The 14,327-nt window shown below is 42.6% G+C and overlaps 1 protein-coding gene across 2 annotated transcripts in view; it reads right to left on the bottom strand.

Annotated features, from left to right (window-relative positions):
• Window positions 1-14,327, bottom strand: part of STK39 (serine/threonine kinase 39) — a 252,120-nt gene that overhangs the window by 140,674 nt on the left and 97,119 nt on the right. For both annotated transcript variants that reach the window (XM_032479619.1, XM_032479620.1), the window contains exons 8-10: window positions 13,557-13,690; window positions 6,029-6,077; window positions 5,861-5,926 (exon numbers count right to left, since the gene is read on the bottom strand). In XM_032479619.1, the coding sequence (XP_032335510.1) occupies window positions 5,861-5,926; window positions 6,029-6,077; window positions 13,557-13,690 (249 nt within the window). The remainder of the gene's footprint in view (window positions 1-5,860; window positions 5,927-6,028; window positions 6,078-13,556; window positions 13,691-14,327) is intronic.

Below are 14,327 nucleotides of genomic sequence, written 5' to 3' on the forward strand. Positions count from 1 at the left end.
AGCCATTGCTGGATGAGGATGGGCTATGAGTCAAACAGAGCACCAGACATCCTGTGCAGATCAAGTAAGTGTCCTTGGCTCCATCTGACAGACTAGGCTCAGAGGTTCAGCAGCTTGCCCAAGGAAGGACACAGATCCAGCTACTGCTGCTTCCACACCCAGTGTGGGAGCTGGAGCAGTACCATTTCCACCTCCCCCTAAATCCGAATGTCACACGCTAGCAAAGCGTTCCTGGTCTGCAAGACTGCTTAGAGATCACAGAGAAATCCTGTCGTTAACATCCTATGAATGCACAAACACAATGACGCAAAGCATCAATGTTTTCTCAAAAAAAGAACTAATGACCCAGTACAGTAAGTACATTCACTTGACCTTTTAGTGTTTAATATAAAGAAGGAATGTAATATTAATGAATTCCTCCTATTGAGAGGTAATTGTGTTTACAGTGAAGAAGCCGGCAGGTACCTCCTTAGGCATGTGATCGAAGTTAGCATCACCAGCGAAGGAACAAATCAACACAATGTGCCACTTAGCAGGATATGCCAAGAGGAACACAGCATCGCTTCTGAGATATTCCTGTCAAAATGCATAAACTGAACCTAATCGTGAAATATGAGAGAAACCCAAACTGAGGGACATTCTTGAAAATAACTCTCCTGTACCCTTCAAAAGTGTCACAGTTGTGAAAGAAAAAGAAAGACTATTCCAGATTAAAGGAGACAAAATCAGATAACACACCTACATGGTTCTGGATTAGAGCCTCGAGCAGACAAACGACTAATGAGAAAACTGGCAAAATTGGAAAATGTTTTATGAGATCTGAAAATTAAACAATAGCACTGGTCACTGTTAATTTCCTGACTTAGATAACTATACTTTTATGGAAGAGAACAGCCTTGTTTTTAGAAAATATACACTGAAGTACATTTAAAGATACAGGACATCATGTCTGTATCTTTGAAATATTTCCAAAGAAAGAGTAAGAGAAAACATACACAGAAATTTTTGTAACTTTTTTATAAGTCTGAAATTATTTCAAAATAAAAAGTAAAAACACTACAAGTTATCAATATATATCAAGTATTAAATAAATGTGAATTGTAATATTCCTACTTATGGATTCCTAAGCACACATGAGGACCAAAGGGTGCCAACAGCCTTGGGTCCTTAATATGAAACCAATCTTACAGCCTAAGAAATTCCGACCCACAGACACAATGGTTCCACCCAAACGTAGCAGTGGTAGGATATCCCATTCCTCATTCTGATAATCACTAACCATTTCTAACTTCTCAATTTCATAATTAAGAAAATTCAAACAAAAAAATCCTCCAGGGATTCTACTTCCCATGAAAACACAGGCACCATAATAAAAAGACAAGCTGTGTGTCACACTTCCCCGCCGGATCCCTTCTCCAGCCAACACTCATTTTGGCTAAGCAGTCAGCATTTAAGCAGGGGCATCCCTTTGCCCCTGTCCTGCCATTGGTAGGTTTTAGCCACAGAAAGTGTGCAAATATGAGTGTGAATGTGGTGACTCAAGGTTCACGTCACTGACGTGAAGCAGAGGCATCAGCCAGCTCTGACGCTGAGATGCTCCCACGGAGAGGGCACACAGCCTGGAGCGTCTGCCTGTGACTCTAACAGAATGACTGACACCCTTCTCTGCCCAGCGAATCCAGTAGTGTAAACGATGGAACATCACATAGTCAAGCTTTCAAACCCCAAAAGATGGCTAGAGACAGGCCCCTAAAAAGACACATGGGAAGAAGTAATGGCTAGGAAGCCTTTTCCTCTCACGCATGAGGACAAGTGAAAAGTTGAGAAAGAAGTTGTACGGCCGCACCTAACCCTGCTCTCATGGGTCATCACAGCACGGTTCTGTGTAGCAGTTATAACGTGTCCTGTGGTCCAGGAACATGAAGCCTCTCACCACCCTTCATCACATCTCCACTTCACAGACAGAAAACTCGGGGCAAAAGAGAATTAAGAAGATCCCTAAATGACACTGTCTTTCAGCAGGACCCAGAAAGGACCAAATACTCTGCGCCTCCAGGAAAACAAAAAACCAAACATCCCTAACTTCTGCAATTACCACATCCAAGAAGATCATTTTATATCACTGAATTACCAGAGAAGGTAATTCTCACTGGTCTGTTTCTACTTTTTTTTATACTTTTTTCCTAATTTAGAGGAGCTGATTTGGATGCAGACAAGACCGCCTACCCACGTGGAATTATGGCTCCACAGACTCCCAAGAGCAGCTACGGTACCAGTCCCTCTGTCCTAAATGTGAGTTATTCGTGTTACAGAAAAATACATATTGAAAAATATCCCTTAATTTTGATTACCCCAAGGGAGGAGAAGCAGAGACCATGTTTCTGACAACAAATTTCAACTCAACATGGTTGCCTTAGCGCCCAGAGCTCAGTCAACAGGCCCAGTTGTCACGGTCAGCACTGGTGTATCAATCAACTGCCTGTTTCCGTTTCAAAAACAACAAACTGAGGAGATAAGACTGAAGGGACCACCATCAACGAGTGGCCTCTGAGGAACAAAGCCACACCAAGCAACCAGAGGACGACGTACTAGGAGGGCCGCCGCACACAGGGAGGCAGGGGCCGCGCAGATGCCAACGAGACAAGTCCAAGAATGAATGACGCAATAATACTGAAGACTCCCCCGTATCAACTTTTAAATTAAATTTACTTATACACTGCAAGAACGTAAGACAAACAAAGTCATCCTACCGCAAAGGTTTTCAATGCACATGGCGATTAAAATAACACATACTTCCTAGTGGCCAAGCTTACAATGAGAAGTTTCATATAAGGAACAGCACAGCCCCTTTTCAACATCACGGGTCCCAGGGAGGGAGGGAGGTTTGCCTCTTACCGGGAATCCTAAGAACACGTATATGCCGACCATTTGGAGGTTTGAGTGAGAGGCAAACAAGAGTTTCACATGGCCTGCTCTGAGAGCACCCGCTGCAAGTGCTCAATGAGTCAGCACACATCCCTGGGCACTGCTTGTGCACCAGACATGCACTGTGACTGCTGTCGCTCTGCTCAGCGCACCTGCCATGGAAGCTACGGGCAAGGAGTGGACTGTAGCCAATGACCAAAGTGCAGTTTAACATAAGAATTACGACAGGAAAATAGCCAATTTAATGCAGCCAGAGCGCCAGAAAAACATTATTAGGGGCCACTTACTTCTACAAGACATTTAAAGAACTAATTTATATTTTCTCTTTACTCCTCTGTGTGACTGAGATGTGTGGCCGTTTTCCATTGGAAGGGACGGATGACGAAACAAGCCCTGAGGTTTCAATCTAAGATCAAGGGGCAAGTTAAAAGGCCGACGACATGGTTGGAAAAACGTTCCCCCAAACGCTGGCTGCTTATTGTTGAAGATACATGCAAAATGAAATCTGGGACACACAACACACTGATATTAATAGTATGTAATAAATAATGTAATTATCTTTTTAAAAAAAGAAGACAAGGTGAGAATCTGAACAGATTCTTCATCTTCTCAAACTGACGGGATCTCAAAGGCAAGCAGGAGGTATGTAGTGAAAACCATACGTGGTTTCAGTTTGGCTGGAGTTTAGAAGATAGCTGACCCTTCAATACAGGTTTGAACCACAAGAATCTGTTTACACGTAGATTTTTTTCAATAGTAAATACAATACCACACAATCCACAGTTCGTGGAATCCGTGGATTTGAAGAATCGCACACACGCAGGGCCAACTATAAACTACACTTGGATGTTCTACTGCGCAGACGGTTGGCGTGCTGTTCAAGGGTCAACCGTATACAGCAGGAAGTTGAAACGGTGCCATGAATTCGAGGCTAAGGAGCTTGGTCTTTATTTGACAGGAATTTTTTCCCTCTCATTTATTTGCTTTTGCTTATGTTTAATTTGAGGGATCATTTTTTCTCTTTGAGCAATTCAGTGACATGATTAGAAAGTTAATCTTGCACTAGTGTCTAAAAGGGGGCAGAAAGGAGGAATGGGGGAAGAGAGGAGTTAGAAATCCTCTGCAACTGTTCAGTTGAAAACGGGGAAAACATTCTGAGAAACGCTGCAGAGGAAACGTGGGGAGGACCTGGAGCGGGTTTACGTGGGGAAGACAAAGGAGGAGTCCTCAGATATAAAATAATCTCAGAGTTCTGAGACTGGGGAGGCTCAGCAAGAAGCGCAGAGCACAGGGAGACTGGGCGCGAGAGGGAAGACCAAGTGTCGGGAAGCACTGCGCGAGTCGCTGGTGGGGTGAGGCTGGAGCTCTGGGAAGGACGCAGGCCTGGAAAAGCCCATCTCAGGGACAGCCACAGGATGAGATCAGACAGACTTCTAGCAACAGAAGTGACACCCAAGAGTCCAAGGCAACGGCTTTCCAATAGCTTTCTTCATCTTGGGCTGACACTTTAGTTCTCTGATCAAAGACCCCATGCTGGACTCCGACACCCCAGGGAAGCTCCACGGGCACCTCCCTCAGCCTTCTGCATGGAGCCCTGCACTGTGTCGGGCACTCCGACTTTCTGTTGCCTCAAAGTAAAGCTTCTCTGTGCTGCTCCTTAGGACATCTGAAGGTCCACCTGATGGACAACCGCCAAACATTCACTCTTCCCTCAGAGCTGCCCCAGAGACCAACCCTGCCTCCGGTCTCCAGAGTAAACCCAGCAACCCCCCAACCCTCACCCAGCCCGAAAGCCCAAGAGCCAGCCCACCCCAAAGGATTCTGCAGGTCCAGGAGAGATGCTCAGATACCCATACAGAGTAGGTCATTTCCCAAAGCCTGTTTCCAAATCTGCTTCCAGCAATTCTAAAGCATCAGCTAAATGCATTTCACACCCAAAGTTTTAGAAAAGGCAACGTGTGGAAGATAACAGTCCAAATTACTTACACCTAGTCATGATGAGACACAATCTCTAATGCATATTTCTTTGCCAATTTTATTTATAGAGTAGATGACTCAGACTCATACCAGCTTTCCCTGTAACTATGAATTGTAAAAAAGGGGGGAAAAAGGATCTTCCCCTTTCTAAATCTGTGACTACATGAATATTTAAAAATTGTAAATAATATAATTTTAAAACCAAACTAAATGAAACCAAACCAGAGGTTAAATTTTGTTAGGTTTCATACCATAATCAAATCTGTAATTATAAATAAACAAATCTCTGGAAAAACACACAAATAAATATACTCACACATACCTACTCATACCTACCAAGGTGAAGAAAGCTGTTGGAAAGCCATTGACTTGGACACTCTGGTGTCTACTTTTGTTGCTAGATTAAAAAAAATCTAAAATCTAGAATGGAAAGCTTTTCCAGTAATTATTAACATAATTTAATTAACACAGCATAGACTACAAAAAACTCATGGGTGTTTTATAAGGGAAGAACCTATATCACAGAGATATTCAAAATAACCATTAAATACAAAAGTTTTATTTTTTGTTTTGTTTTCTCAAACTGATTAAAAATGACTGTTCCTCTTTGGTAAAGTCCAAAAAAAAAAAAAAAAAAAAAAGATTTGAAGATATTTTACCTCTCCAGTGTTTAAGCCTCAACACAATCCCCTCCCCCGACCTTCTTTAAGCAAAGCTGAGAAGCTAAGAAACGGAAAAGTGAGATCACTTTGAGTTTCACATTGTTTCCACACCCAAACACACAGCAGCAAGCCGAGACATCCCAAATGCAAACACAGTTATCACAGTAATCACTAATCAGATAACCTCTAAATAATACATCCTGAGCGGTGGGAATCTTTTTCCTATTTTTCTGTGGGTTCCACTTCCCTGGGCGGGGAGCAGCTCCTCCTGGGGCAGGAGGGCTCATGGCGCTTACCTTTTTGGCTCTTTGGGCTATGTCTGGTGTTCTTGTAAGCAGCTTCTCAATCAGGTACTCTCTGTTCTGCAAAACAAATATTCCCAACGGTTTAACATCAAACATGATACACAGAAATTCATAGTGATTTCAAAATAGCAGATTGACTTGGGTTTTTAAGCATGTTACCTTGGCTTTCTGGAAGAATTTGCATTTTAAAAGTTCTGCTGCTGTGGGCCTGAAAGATCAATAATAAATGAGAGTTGAAACAATGACCACTCAATAAAGACGCTGCCTGGATGAAACAACTTAATTCTAGACTCTTTCTGGAAGACCCCAGTTTCAGGAATAACAAAACCAGAAATGAAATTAATCGGAAGGTGGCACCAAATAAAACAGTGCCAATTTTCCAGTTCTTTCCAAACACCTCTGCTGCAAAGCACATAAACTCCTGGAAGTAAAATATGTGGGGCACGATCAATTTTCCATCCTTCACCCTTACACTTTGCTCAGTGAATTCAGTGTTTCTGAAAGGTGGCAGACTGACACATCTGTGAGCTAAAGTCCTATATTTATTAAGAAGCTGAAAAGGCTGCAGTGTGAGCCTATCAAAGAAACTACAGTCCACAGTGTTCTATGATTTGTCCCGTGAGTCCTCAAGAGTGGCAGTTCCTGCAAGGAGCCACGCATCATGCGTATAAGTCGTCTGCCCGCCGAGTAACCCTGTTACACAGACTACTGTTTTTCAGAGGAGGGTAAACGTGACAGTGGGTAATAAAATGTAAATTCATATAAAAGCAGGACAGGATTGGTCTGATTGTATCCTCATGATGCCATTTAACTCATTTCTCTAACCTGTATTTCCCATAAAGTTGGGTCTGAAGGCTTGGCTGGGCTGACTCAAGCATTTCGGGGAAAAGTACGTCCTAGGTGATGCACCTGGGAGGCACATGATGATAGGTAATTTCACGGGGAGTCATGCTAAGTTTAACTACGTGGTCCCCAGGCCTGAGGTCTCTCCACTGTTAAGGTAACGTTTTCCCCACTGCACTTGGCAAGCATTCTGCTAGATAATACTTTGGCATTATATGAATATCCTGTTCCGGAGAAACTTTCACCTGATGGGTTTTAGCATCTTTGTCTTATGCAATTATTTCATGGGAGATGGCAGGACACTGATTTTCTACATCTATCATTCCTCCTACATTTATTAACTAGCACTCTTCCACAGACTCACTCCCTTCATCGACAGTTCCTTCTGAACAGAGCAGCCATGCAAGAAGTATCACATGAACCTAGAGGACAGGACAGTCAGCAAGACGACAGTCCTGATCTCTTTAAAAAGGTGGTGTCATAGAAGAAAAGCAGAGACGTGAGGGGACTATTCTAGGTTAAAACAGACTTAAAGATACATAAAACCAATGCAACATGTGACCCCTTCCTGAATCTTGGGTTTGAAGAGGAGGGGGAGAAGCTATGAGAGACATTTAGAAGCAGAGGCATGTGAAAGTGCTGGGTATGGGGCAGTTTTAGGAAATCATTGCTCATTTACTTAGGTGTGGAAAAGTACTGTGGTTCCGTAGGAACTTGTCTTTATTTGTAGGGAATGTAAGCTGATGTTTAAAGTCTGTTACTTATTTTTAGACTGTTCAGCAAATAAAATGTAGATAAATAGGTATAGCAGATATGGAAAATGATTAATAATTGTTGAATCTAGGTGTTGGTGTAGAAGCAAAAACATTTCTGTATGTTTTAAATTTCTCACAGAAAAACTGGGAGGATGGAGGGGGGTTACTGAGTACCATTAGGTCTCCTCTCAGGCCGTGGGACAAAGAATAACATGTTAAGGGGGTGCAAGTTTAAAAGGAGTCCTCATACTTGAAGAGAGTGGACACCAGTGTTTTGGAAAGGAACTTCCACTAAAATGTTTCCAGGGACCAGACCCAAGCATATAGAAAAATAGGAAACATCACTAAGTGCAACAGTGTACAAACCGTATACATCTACAGAGGCCAGAAGCTGTATTTCTAGGCAAAGCAATTTTCTCTTTAAATTGTTACTGCTCTTTTCCTCAATTTCAAGCACAACGCTGGTTACAGTACCAAACAAACACCCCAAATCACCATACTCACTGCAATCAATCACAGCCCTAACTGCTTACTGCCTTGAATAAAGGTCTGAACAAGAGCTGGGCCACGTTGTACATTTTGGGTTCCATAGTAAGCCGGTTCAAATTCACCAATTTGTACCTTGTACCTTGTTTACCAAGCACTAGAACTCAAAAGGATACTATTCATTTACATGATTGAACTTTGGGTTTTTTGGTTTTTTTTTTTTTTTTAATGTAGACAATTCTTACTGACTGTCAGCAAAATTTCTGGCCTCCAGTGACTCCAAATTCATCCTTTCATTCTCTCGGGAAACACGTACTGAGCATCTGCCATTTGTCAGGCATCGTGCTCGGCCGGTGCCAGGCGCACTCTAATGACTACGCAGACAGAAACACTACCCCGAGCAGCTTACGAGCTGGCAGGTGAGAGTCAGAGCACGCTGTCCGCCTGCAGGAGGAAGGTCAGGACACTCAAACATGTGGCCTGTGCTGGGGAACGGACAGGGCTCCTGGGAGAACACAGAGGGGAGCCATTATACAGGGGACTGAGCATGTCTGGCACCTCACAACGTGAAACAAAATTTTAAAAACCAAGAAGCATAAAAAATAACTTAAGATTTAACTTCTAAAAGTGAAAAGAAAAAAATCTAAGAAAACCAAGATGATTAAGGAACTCAAGGCCACTGCTGTGGTTGAAACCCTCATCCTCTCTGGCCAGTACAGTTACAACACAGCCTCCTGGCTGGTCTCTCTACCACCTTTCTCTTCCTCCTGCCAACCCATCACCCACACTGCTCCCCAGTTGGCTGCTACACAAAACCAATTTCTTATCCCTCCCTGTGGATTTCAGTGGCCTGAGAGCCTGGTTCCTCCAGCCTCATTTCCCACCATGCCCCATGCAAACTCCATCCTCCAACTGCAGAGATGGTCTCACAGAGCACACATCACTTTCCTTGTTTGAGTATCTTTTGTATCCAACTGGCACACCCTTGCTCAGCAGTCAAGAACCAATTTAAATGTCATTCATCTTCAGAGATGCTTCTCCCAGCTCCTACAAGGAGAATTCACTGTTCCCACCTTGGTGCTCACACAACCCACTCACACTTCTTTCGGTAATAATCTGTCCCTGTATTTCCCTGCCTCCACTCTACTAGTTATAAGCCCTTCCAAGACAGGGACCACACAGTATTTATTTTTTCTATCCCCAATGCGTACCACAGATCACAAAACTGCTACAGCTCAATTTCATACCACAATCAAATATGGGGTAAACGTGATGCTACTTCAGACATTTGGGCACCGAACCACAACTCCTGGAGCAAGAGTTAGTCAGCACCAAATTCCAAGCATCTGCTCAATATTGCAGGAACAGGAGAGTGATGCAATGAAAATCAGACTCATGCTACAAATGAAAAAAAAAAAAAAGGAAAGAGGTACATCTGTGCACAGTGGAGGCACTGAGGAGGGCAGCCAAGCATGCCTCCCTCTCTCCTCTGCACCACCTCCTCCTGCTGCACACCAAGGTCAAGGGTAGGACCCATGTAGAGAGGAGGCTGGGAAATGCCAGGCATACCTGGAGATACAGGGCTGGGAAAATACTTCCCCTTCCACAGCAAGGTCATTTCTATGGTAACCAAAACTCTAAAAGGGGAAAAGCATGCTGCAGAGAAAACTCTTCTCTCCAGACTCCACCCTTAGCTTTCATCAATCAACACAGAAACACAAGGACAGGAGAAATGAGAAATGGAAAGAAATGAGAAATAAGAAGCCACATTCCTTTCTTAACAGGCTTAATATTTACGTTAAATAATAGGTCACTATTCTACACAGAGAAGAACTAAACAGCAGGTCCTCTGTAGAGTCGAATCCCACATGTGCCAAACTATCTCTATAGAAAGTATGGGAAAATGGAACCGGAAAGAATGAGGACAATGAGGCAGGAAAGAAAGTGACAGAAGGTGTGGGAAAAGCCGAGGTGTGTGCTGCCCAACTGACTTTAGGGTTTCTGTGTGTTCTGTGTGTTTTATTCTTATGCTATAGCAGTCACCAGCATAGGGTTAATGTGGAACCATCGATGCTGCCAGCCCCTCAGCTAAGTAGTACTGAAGAAAGAATTCTGCACCTTATGTCTCTGTGGCCACTAACAATTATCAAGCAATACAACATAATGTAAATACAAACATTGATGAGAAATGCTAAAATGCTATCCCAGCAACCAAAATGATGGCCCAGGCTTTGAATAATGATTCAATTTTAAATTCTTAAAAACAATGTAGGAGTCTACAAGTACCAACAGTCTCTCAGAAGAGAATCTCTTAAAGGATTCAAATGCATATGGATGAACCAAAGTCCACTGAGACTTAAAATAATTTTCAAAGGATTCAGGATGAATGTGATACAGTTTAAACAGTTCTAAAATTTCCATTTTAATTTCTAACAATACACTGACCTCTGGCAGAGCTGCATCTTTCACCCTGCCCTTCCCCCCAGAAGAAATATTCAAGTTTTTTTGTTTCTAATGGATTTATCTATGCAACATCCACCCCTTTCTTGCTCAAAAAAAAAAAAAAAAAAAAGCCAGCTCCTTTTACAGTAGCTATCCATATGAAGTATATAACCTATAAGATTAAGGCTTATTTTTTTAGGAATAGCAAAATGTTCTGCTATGCAAATATAAGCAACTCTTTGTCTATGCAAATGCAGAGAGCACAGACTTGGAGGAGGCAAAAAGCTCCCAATACCCAGCTCTCCTGGAATAGGAAAGTTCCCTGAGCTCTCAAGGCTGACAGCACAGCTCCTTCTCAGCTAGCCTGAGGGCTCCCGCATAGGACTGATTCTGTCCCAGTCACCATTCCCCTGTGATACGTTTTCATTCATTGCTAAAAGGCAAGACCAGGGTTTTGGTACCACTCAACTGTTTTTAGATTACAAGTAGACGATCTGACTGCTAGTGACAGAAATAAATATAAATGGGCAAAACTCTTGCCTTCATTCCTCAACCCACTCAAATCTGGTATGGCTCTGTACCTGTTTTCAGTGAGTCCACAGCATCCCCAAATTGCAAGTTCCCATTGTCTGCAATTGCTCAGGAAATACCACTGAGAATGCAATACAGACCAGTCACTGTGGATATGAAGATAGAAAGATGAGAGGCACAGATTCTCCTAAATGAGGAATTTTCATGAGGAAACTGAATGTGTAAGTCAATGTACCCAGTGTGCTAAGTGCTACAAGAGACACAACTTCAACAAACTGCAGGAAAACCAGGAGTTGCAATCACTCCACTTAGTCAGGAAAAATGGAGATCCTAATTTCCTGATCACTCAGGAATGCTCAGGCCCTGTGTTATCTGCTTTTTTCAGGGCATTACCTCACTCCATCCTCACAGCAATCCTGTGACATGGTGTTATTGGGCCCATTTAACAGCCAAGGAAACTAAGTCATGCAGATGATGATAAAACAGAGCTACGAATCTCACCCAGATGTCTCTAACTTGAAGAAGATGGGGTCTTCTTCAAGTTATTGAAAGACAGGTGGACAGGAGACAGAAGAAGAGGAAGAATCCTTGGACAACAAAAGCAAAGGCAGGAAAGATTCACAATTTCCTTCAGAATTATGCAACAATTAAATGTTTACTTATTAACTCAGTAACAAATACATAGTTTTAAATTGCATCGTATCTAATAAATAACTCAACAATATTACTTTTTTCCATTCTTACATTTCATGGATCTTTTCCCCTCCCAAACTTCCCACATCACATCTTTTCAGTAAAAGAGTCACCAGGGAAATTTCTGCCCAACTAACACTCTCTGATACAGAGGACAACTGAGCAAGAGTGAGAATAGATTATGATTTACAGAGAAAACACTGAAGTCCTTAAGCTATTAATACTCTGTAGACCAATAATGTCACTAGGAGAGCAGTCTGAGGGAAAGAGTTTGTAAGAATTCGAATATACGGTGCATGGCTCTTTTCTAAAAGTGTTGTTATTGTTGTTTGGTAGGAGGGTGAGAACCTGATATCTGAGGTATATATATCATATAATTAGTTAAACTTGGAAAGACTTTCAAGATTACTAAGAAATAAGGATGGCTTATTAAATATCATGTATGGCAGTCTAATTTAATTTATTCTGACCAAATTACAAATCTCCTAAAGAAATGTACTGTTGTATCATTAAGCACACTAACAATTCCACCCTGCCGAATTATTTTATAAGAGCTGGAATTGTGCAATGTTACACATCACTACCACTAGGTGGGGTCTCACAAGTTCGAGAACCACCAAGACCATCAATCATAACCCAGTGCTAAGCGGGAAGACAAGTACTCCTCTGAGCTGCAGAGCATCAGATTCTGTTTCCGTGGTGATGCCAAAAACTTCTGTTTGGAGATGACACCAAATACAAGGGGAAGGCAAGCAAGCGTTGCACCCCTCTCGCAATAAAGAGTTTCAAGATGCTTAAAAGACGAGAGTCTTTAGACCTGGCTCTGTGGGAAAGGAGATTGATATAGGAAAGATTTCAGACATATTCAGTAAAATGTAAAGGAATGAAGACAGTAGCTGCAAAGAACAGGTAAGATAATGGAAACTGTGTTTATTCTAGAGAAGGGTGGCCTCCTCAAATAGGAGAGCACGGTGTAAAGGCAAGAGACTTCAGTTTCATAAAGAACTTAAGAATAAAGGAATTCTTCGAAAAGCCAGGTCCTTCTCTGAAAAAGAAAGTTGCAGAAGAGAAGCCAGTTGTGATGTTTTGGAATCTAAGTATCAAGTCGGAGCCTTGGGTGGATGGGGGTGGCCAGTACCTCCTCAGCAGCCTCTCCAGGTGAGGTGTGTGGCCCACGTTCACCGTCTGTCAGGGCAATGCCGCACACGGCCGAGCACCACAGAGGGACTCTACCCAGCCAAGGTCTGAGTGCGGAACACGTCATGAACCCTCTCTGACACTGGGCTCAACTCTCACTACCCGGGATACTTCAAAGTCACAGAAATGAAGAAGGAAGAAACCAACTCAGAAAACACACCACAGTGCAGGGCAACAACCCAAGAACAAAGAGGAAATACTGAAGTTAATTTAAAACCCTTTGCTTCTGTTTATATGATTAATCTTTCAAATGTAAAAAATGTTAATCTTCTTTACCAATAATCTTTTAAACAGCACAAACAACTTGTTCTGCAGCTAAAAGGAAGTTCATGCAAAATTCAATAGCTCTGCCTGGTTTAGACTGGAGCCGGCAGGATATTCAAATCCTGAGAGGTCAGCTCAACCTACACAGTGCAGAATATTAGCTCAGCTCCTGAGTGTGCCGCTGCCAATTTCTTCTGATTTCTGTTTTACTTCATTTCCTTTGATGACAGCGCCCACACCTAACAAGCACAGTGAATCTTATTAACACTAAAAATTTTCCTCTGCCTCTCCCCCGTCCCTACTCACTTCTCTCCCTCCTGGGCCCAAGCTGGTCTTCCACTAACAGGCTGGAAATCTGGGGACCAGAGCTGGGTTTCCCCTTCAGGTGTCCTCACACAGCCTTGTGTCCCATCCACAAACAAAGTTTTGTCATGACTCCAAGCAGGTCATTCGCTCATCCACTCAGCCTGACATACCTTTTGGAAGGATCTTTCTGAAGACACAGTGAAAGTAATTTTCGAAAGGACTTGCCGTACTTTTTCATCATTTCCTTATCCTCTACTCCTGTTTCTAAAGTGGGGGGATCGTTTTGCAAAGTCAGCATTAACACCTGCAGCGGAAATAAACAGAAAGATAGAATCTCAGGACAGCAATTGCTACAATTGAGTTTTTCATTTTTCACCAAAGCCTCAAAGACCCTCCTTGATTAGGTACAAACGTGCTTTCCTATGATTTTCATTTTCTAGAAAGTGTGTACGCAGAGTATTCATTTTCCTTCCCAAACCTGTTCACGTGCCCTTTAACCTTTTTGTTATTCCCCCCAGAACTTAAAAAATCTGCTCTACGTGTCAAGAGTGGTCTCCCAAAGGGATCAGGACAGAGCTTCCTGGGAACTGGCTCTCATACAGCCTGGAGGAGCACGTAGCTCCAGCAGCAGCTCAGTGAAGGCTGGGGCTCTGGCAGGGAAAGGGGCAGCGCAGGGCAGAGAAAGAGTGAACGTTCATGTGTCCAGGTCACTCCTAAGTAAGGAAGCTCCTGTACTCAAGGCTTCTGTAACACATTACCAGCCCTGAAAATAAATCCACAGCATCCCAGGAGGTAACACATGATTTCCTTTTTTTTTTTTTTTTAAATGAGAAAACATACAGAAAATTGCTTTAGGCTTGGCAAAATTGAGACAGTAAGACACTGAAAGATAACCAGGATGCAATTATAAGTTAGTAAAAACTATAACCACAGCAAAAGGC

This window comes from Camelus ferus, chromosome 5 (assembly GCF_009834535.1).
Source record: "Camelus ferus isolate YT-003-E chromosome 5, BCGSAC_Cfer_1.0, whole genome shotgun sequence".
Classification (NCBI taxonomy): Eukaryota; Metazoa; Chordata; class Mammalia; order Artiodactyla; family Camelidae; genus Camelus; species Camelus ferus.